Genomic DNA, 7,967 nt, shown 5'->3' with positions numbered 1-7,967 from the left:
TTCATCTTGTTACATGCTCTCTTTAAAATGGAACTAATTTAGAGTTAATTATGTTTATATATGTGCGTGTTGATAGCTCGGTGCTCGAAAACAACTCATTCATGTTCGGGCTGGAATCATTTGTGGCTGCACAACAAAGACGAGGTGAAATTAAAAGACAGCTTCAAATTAATAGAGCTGTGCGACATCCGAGAGGCTTTTATTTTGCTAATTTTAAACCGACACTGATGTTGTTTTTTTTATACTGGAGCCAGTGGGGAGAGTTGTGCATGGGAAATGACAGGGCCCAGTGGAAGAAACACACAACGGCTCCTTCATTTCGCTTTCTAATGTTGACAAAGGATGAGAAATGAAGAGGAGACGGAAGTGGAAGTGACTTATCAGAAGTACTGCGTACACTTGTGTTTGTTTCTGTGCTTCATTATAATTCTGCTTCACCACATTTGTGAGTTAAATGTTACTTTCTCACAGCTGCAGTCACTCCACAGAGCTTAACTTTAACTGTTTAATAGTAATAAATAGAAGGAATCGTTACATATTAAAATGCCCAACATTAGATTAGGTTATTGAAATTAGCTGCACATTTACAGCTCCTGCATAAATACTATTCTAATACACTGTGTAGGAACACATTTCACATTGTGGTATTATTCTTTTACAGCGGAAAAAGATCTCAGTACTTCCTCCAACACTGCCAGTTAGACGACAGACGATTTACACAATCAGCAACAACAACAACAACAATAGCAAATCAAGAAAGCAGCAGCCTTTAAAGGAGAGATTATTAAATCAGCAGTGAAAAACTTTGGCTGAATCATACAGCATCAAAGTGTTAACTGTGTAAAAATGTGAAGAAAAAAAACTGCCTGAAATTCAATAAAATCCCTGTATACCTTGCAACAGTTACCAAAAAGACACACAGTTTTCCACCATAATTGTGGGAAACGAATCATTTCTTATTAATTGTATTCTCTGGACAGAGTACACAATAATACTATTATTGTTTAGTGGCTTTTGTTTCAGCCAGGAAATGATGAGTAATTACATTCATGTTTGTGTATGTAAACAATACAATACTTTTTTCCAGGCTGTATTTCCACATTAAACAAAGAATATCTTCTTTTTCATGTGGAGAACCAAAGCTGCCACAGCAAGAAAGGAATCCTGTTATTTCAAGCATGTGCACAAGACAACAATGAGCAAAACAAGGCTGGAATATGTGTATAGAACATATTCAGATATTTGGCAGACCACCAAAATGGCAACAACAAAAAAAACAACAGGGGCTATTTAGACAAATGAACAATAAGACATGCATCATCTATTGTTGCCCGTTCTCTAGGGTTGGAAACGAATCCACAGGAAAAACTGGCTTTTATCCAGATGTTTGGAATGTGGAGGTAGAAAAGACCGCTGCAACACTAAATTATCCAAATCTCCAAATTATCTTTAACAACACACTTCATTTTTACACACACATACTAAAGGGAAGTTATCTGTTCTTCCTATGACCAGGAGCAAACGCACCAATAATTAAAATGTTGTCAATTCACAGATAGTGCTGCAGAAAATACAAAAAGTAGCTACACATTTTAACAAACTGTGTATTTATTATGTTTGGATGGTTAGTTCCTTTAAAAGAAAATTTAACTGACTTGGATATTTATGTATAAATAAATAAAATATTTTTTACTTTATAAATCACACAAAAGATTTTTTAAATGTTCCTATTATTATTATTATTATTTTTTTTACATTTGCAGCCACAACAGGATGCTGAGCAGAGATGCAGACCTCTTGAATTCAAGGATTTCTGGGTATCTACTGCCACCTAGTGGCTTTAAGCAAACACAAGCTGCATCTGCACGACACCTAGAAAAATCCAACAAATGTTCAGTAATTTATAAAGTGATATTTTTCACCATCACATAAGATTTAATATATATAGCGATAACAATAAAATATTATACAGTTAAAACATAAAAACAGTTGTAAACATAATTTAAAAAGTAGAGCAGCAACTAGCAGCAGCAGCAGCAGCAATATACTTTTATTACCTATTGTTCTGGCCATTATTCTTTGTATTACTCGTTAAGTAAATAGCATTTCCAAAATAATGCCAGTGACAGTCTCCCATAACTCAGTGTGACTTCCTCAAATGTCTTGTTCTGTCAAACTAAAAGTCCAAAGAGCAAATTTGTTCCATTACCAATATAAAAAAAACAGTGTCAAGCTGCAAATCCTAGCCATTGAGAAATTGGATCCAGTTTCCATTAGGCACATTCAAAATGTCACAGACTAAACATTGTTGAAGATTTATTTCCTGATCACTGATTTCTCAACTTGTTTTTTACTAAAACATTGTGGGCATCTAACTGAACCGTGGTCAAATACACGACCAGAGAGGTTAAATGTAGCCTAATCACTCCTCACATACACGACTCCATCCAGAGGATGCAAATCAAAACTGATATACAGTATATAGGAGACCAGGCTGATGGAGTCAGAGGAAAGGTCATTTCTGTGTAAAATTATGAATGCACATGTAAAGATGTGTGTTTGCATATGTCCAGGAGTGTGTGCACAATTTGTGCGTACACACAGATCCACCACTCACAAACGCAGGACACAGATTAGGCCTAATATTCCTGCGTGTAACAGGGAATGAATCACTTGTACATAATTAGCGGGGGCAAGGTTACAACTGACACCAAATTTCATCTTAATTACAGAGGGGAAATCTGTTCCATTAGTTTTACGATATTTGCATGAGCACATCTCCTCCAACTTAATCACACCTGTCACTATGGTAAAATTCACAAACAACTGGACGGTCACTTAATCTATTCTTATGAGAACTTCCAAATGTCATAATTATCGGACTGGTTTGTACAATTTTCTTCCACTGTTAACAAACTGTTTATACACTGCAGAACAGAGTGTGAAGTGGATGCTCTGGCTGTCTGCTCTGTTTTGGGGTGGGACAATGTCTCATTTTACCATGACATTTTAACAAATTAAGTTTTGTGGGACCAAAGACACAACATTTCTCATGCAAACTGCATTGCCAACTACTATAAAGCTTATGATATTAATACTCATCATTCACGCGAAGGTATTCAATCACAAAGTCTGCATGTATCAAATACATGACTTACACAGTTGGGTGGTTATTAGGCCCTTACTCACTGCAGTGCAAACCACATCATTAGTCACATCTTCCATAAGCAACAGGTAACTGAACAACCAATACTGCCAATAACCAATGAATAAATCTTAATTATTTGAAGCCTCCACATGTTTTGTTATTGTACACAACAGCAACACCACAGCAGCTTAAGTGCAGTTAGCAGACAGTTTTCACCAGCAAAAGCAAAACACACACAGTCATGATGAAAAGCAATTAGCCTTAAGCAAATTAACAACATAGCAACAACATTGGGCGTGTTGTGTTGTCAAAAAACTCACGTTTTGAAGTTCCCGCTTTGTTTCATGTTGTTGAAGTTTCCATGCTTGGTCCTCAATGTCCCGTGTCCCTTGTTGTTGGTAAATACAGGTCCATAGACGACACCTCTCGGTCCATTATGTCCTCTTCATCTCTGCTAAGTTAGTTAGCTTCCCAACGACTGTCGCCGATATCCTTAACCACAGAGGGGGGGGAAAAAGCTGACAAACCAACTACTTTAAATATGTCGCAAAATTCCTGTTACTTACTGTTACTAAACTTTTCCTCAGGATTTTCCTCTCCAAAAGTCGTTTTTTTCTTTCTTCAGTGACGATATCCTTTTTTTGACAATAGTCATTTTTTAATTAAATTCACCTGGCCTGTTTCCAGTGACCACCTGTCCAGCGGGGGTGCAATACCGCCTTTAACCACTCACACCTGGCGACGTCCAGTAACAATTACAAACCAGGGGGGCGCTGTTTCGCAAATTAACGGAAATACTAATACAAGAGGGAAAACATCAAGCTTCGCCTTGATTTTTTTTTAAATAGGCCTAAAAAAGATTGTGAATGCATATATAATGTATTTATCGAGTAGCAATAGGAGTAACAGTACAACAGGAAGTCCATTTGTTCACAATTTCTCCCCCACTCGTTTAGAAACCAAACCGTAAACTAGGAAAAGTACGAATTTTACTTTGACAGGAATGACAGGAAGTGGGTCTTTTATTTGGGCAGGCTCGTTGCCATGCCTCCTGGGACGGAGCTTTAAGCCAATCACAGCGCTTCGAATCCCCCGCAGCCACGCGACTCCACTTTCATGTCTCATCACTGTGGTTATCATCACAAACGTTGGCTGTGGAGAGGAGTTTCTTGTCGTCTTTTTTTATTTTTACGAATCAGTCTAAAGTAAGGAACACATATTCATTTACTATGCGTTTTATTGAGGTGGTTTATCAGGCGTTTTGTTTATGTATTTATTTTTATAGCCGGCTTGGCTAAGTTATAAGCTTCAGTGAGACGGTTGACCAGCTAGGCTAACGTTACCATTCAGCAGCAGGAGGAGAGATGATGTTTGTCGGTCTGCTCCCACATTGTTACCTAATAATAACCGGTAATTTTAGCTTTGCACCCTGGATGGTCATCACGAGATAGTTAGCCTCTGTTGGGAAGCACGCACTAAAATAACTCTGAGATTTCTGTCACTTAATCATAGGTAAAACAAGACTAAACACGTTGTATTTAATGGGTTGTATTGTGATTTTAGTCAGGATTTTATTGATTAGTAATAGATAGATGGATTAAATAGATTGCCTTTATTGTCATTGAAATAATTTCTTTGCTACCCCAACATGGTGCATGTATGACACAAGACAAGATAGAGAAGAAAAAGATAAGAAAAATGGTCTTAAAACATAAAAAAGCATAAGGATTGCACGACCCAATGTTATTACAGTCTATTTGTCCTTAAGGTTACTGTTCAGCTGTTCATAGGGCACAATCACACCAGAAACTATAACTTTGTTATTCCTTTAATGGAAGACTATGACAGGGGACTGTAACAGACAGATGTAATGCTTATAGCCAGACTGCTAGATTGCATTATTATCATCAAGGCTCTTGGCCCCATTAATCTCACTGTCACCATGAGCTTAAGAGTGGTCTGGAGTATAGATGAAGTCTATATATAGGCCATGTCAGCTACAGACTGTAAGAAGCTAATCTCAGATGGGTGGGGGGGGGGTTAAGTCAGACTTCATTCACACATAGTGTTAATAAAAACACAGCATGTGCCATTAGAGTTTTGCTTTTAGACTAATTAATGAGGCTGATTAGAGACCAAGATAAAGCAGCAGAATTAGCAGGTATAACTCATGCTGTTCACCACGGTAGCAAATGCAGATGTACTTCCTGCAAGTGAACCTTTACTGTACGTGCATTCGTTCAAGGAGGCGTCACGATGCTGGTGGTGCAGTTGCTGAGAGGTGCAGTGAAGCATGCTGGGAGGAGCAGGCCCCGGTGCAGAGTGGAGGGGTTGATCACAGCGGCACGTGGTATCAGCTCATCTTCACAACAGTTTTGCACCCCCGAAAGAAGCCAGATTTCATCCTGCGCTGATACCGACTGCCCCAAAGTCCTCATCACAGGTTGGTTTTCCTCTGAGTGTGAGAGTTTCCTCTTACACAGTCAAGCCAAATGTCCCTTTATCTCAAAGTTTCCATCTGTATTTATCTTTGTAGGAGGACTTGGACAGCTGGGGGTGGGACTTGCCAAGTTACTGAGGTAAGACCCTGTTGTGTTGTTTAGCTCTATCCAACACGAGTAGTTAATATGAAAGTAGACCTGATCTTATTCATGTTTTACCCTCAGGAGACGCTTTGGAAAAGACAACGTGATCCTGTCTGACATTCGGAAACCTCCCAACCATGTCTACCATAACGGTGTGTGCCCACTCGTGTGGCCTCTTAGAGCCTGGAGCCAAAACCTTCGAGTCAATTTACAACATTCATAAAATCTACAGATGAGTGGGTAGACGGTGTTCAAAGTCTCCTGTCCTTCTCAGGTCCGTTCATCTTCTCCGACATCCTGGATTATAAGAACCTGAGGGAGATCGTGGTGAACAACAACATCAGCTGGCTGGTTCACTACTCAGCAGTGCTGTCTGCGGTGGGAGAGAGCAACGTCACTCTGGCCAAAGAGGTCAACATCACAGGTACATTCACACACAAGAAGTACACACACATTCCTGTACCGAGCATACCGAGCATTTAGAGCCATCTTAAGCTAGAACACTTATGCACAGCCTCTCTCTCTTTGTAGGTCTCCATAACATATTAGACATTGCAACCGAACATGGTCTGCGTGTGTTTGTCCCCAGCACCATCGGTGCCTTCGGTCCGTCCTCGCCCAGGGACCCCACCCCTGAGCTGTGTGTGCAGAGACCCCGTACCATCTACGGTGTGTCCAAGGTCCACGCAGAGCTGATGGGTGAGGTGAGACACATAACATTCACACACACACATCATGTACAGATTGTTGTTCTAAGTGTTTCTGAGCTTTTCCCTCCTCCTCCTCCTCCTCCTCCTTTTTCTTTATCAGTACTACCACCACAGGTACGGTCTGGATTTCCGCTGCCTCAGGTATCCAGGAATCATCTCAGCCGACTCCCAGCCAGGAGGAGGAACCACGGGTAAGCAGCAGTTTAGGACGGGGGTTGATGCCTCCATAGGTTCAACTGTACATGCATATACTGTATAATACTGCCTGTCACCGTCATAATCTCCTCCATTTTCCAGACTACGCAGTGCAGATCTTCCACGCAGCTATGAAAACTGGTCATTTCGGGTGTAACCTGCGTGATGACACACGGCTTCCAATGATGTACATAGGTAGGCTTGATTTTGTAATTTCCCCATTGCCATAATCCCTATAGTCATAGCAGAAGGCTTGTTACCTTTAATTGTTGGTGCAAGCTATTTTTAGATTTCTTGGTTTCCCTCATCAAACTCATCAAATACACAATCCAACAACTCCAAAACGGTCTGGTGGACAAGTTGTGACCTGCTATGAGACAATAACAGAATGTTACGAGACTGAGTTGTTTTCGAGGTAAATTCATGCAAAACCGCTGATGTGTGTTCCCGTCGGGGACAGTTTTTTGGAAAGCAGTCTGTGCATTTGCCTCGAAAATAACAACAGCTCGTGGCTCTGCTCCGCCGTTCTAAAAACAGTTTGCACCGACAATTAAAGGTAACGAACCTACTCCTAAAACTATAGGGATTATGGCAATGGGCCAATTTGCCAAAGTGTTGAACTATCCCTTAAACGCCTCGTCTTTTTTCCTTTTTACACTCCTGCACTCGTCCAGATGACTGTCTCAGGGCGACTCTAGAGTTCCTAGAAGCTCCGGCCAACTCCCTGCTCCACCGCACTTACAACATCAGCGCCCTGAGCTTCACACCACACGAGCTCACCCAGGAGATCCAGAAAGTCCTGCCTGACCTCAAGGTCACGTACGATGTGGATCCGGTCCGACAGGCTATAGGTAACGCTGCTGTATGAGCTTCACAGTGGTTGAGTTATTGTGAAGGGAGAATTCAGTTCCTCATCCTGTCTCTTTTCAGCGGACGGCTGGCCAATGGCGTTGGAGGACAGCGCGGCGAGGCGGGACTGGGGCTGGAAGCACGAGTACGACCTCCCAGAGCTGGTGCAGACCATGGTCACTCACATCGCCACGAGCAACCAAGTGGCACAAGCCAACTGAGCCTTTATGTAGCATTTTTGCAGCAATTCCATGCAAAGCTTTATTTAAAATGAGGCATGTTAAAAAAAAAATCAGTCTGAACTGAAAACCTTAGATCCTAAAGAAATTCAGAAATGTGGATGATGAATGAGATAATTCAGATGATAGATATAAAGATATAAATATCAATATAAAAATCGTCTAAACCAATAATTAACATATTTTTCATCCTTATCTGTTCATCCAATCCTTCCTTTTCTCCTCTTTCCTTTTCTGTTCC

At 40.7% G+C, this 7,967-nt stretch overlaps 1 protein-coding gene across 1 annotated transcript; it reads left to right on the top strand.

Moving 5' to 3' along the window:
* Window positions 1-5,404: 5,404 nt before the first annotated feature.
* LOC310997930 (L-threonine 3-dehydrogenase, mitochondrial-like) lies at window positions 5,405-7,708 on the top strand (the record flags this gene model as incomplete). The annotated part of the gene is made up of 9 exons (XM_083987774.1): window positions 5,405-5,591; window positions 5,685-5,727; window positions 5,815-5,885; window positions 6,008-6,157; window positions 6,265-6,437; window positions 6,544-6,634; window positions 6,741-6,833; window positions 7,313-7,489; window positions 7,569-7,708. The coding sequence occupies 9 exons, from the start codon at window positions 5,405-5,407 to the stop codon at window positions 7,706-7,708; spliced, it is 1,125 nt and encodes a 374-aa protein (XP_083843900.1).
* Between the last annotated feature and the right edge of the window lie 259 nt (window positions 7,709-7,967).

This window comes from Trachurus trachurus, assembly GCF_905171665.1.
Source record: "Trachurus trachurus genome assembly, chromosome: 2".
Taxonomy (NCBI): domain Eukaryota; kingdom Metazoa; phylum Chordata; class Actinopteri; order Carangiformes; family Carangidae; genus Trachurus; species Trachurus trachurus.
Note: the sequence above shows the minus strand (reverse complement) of the source record. Positions and strands in the feature narration are given on the sequence as shown.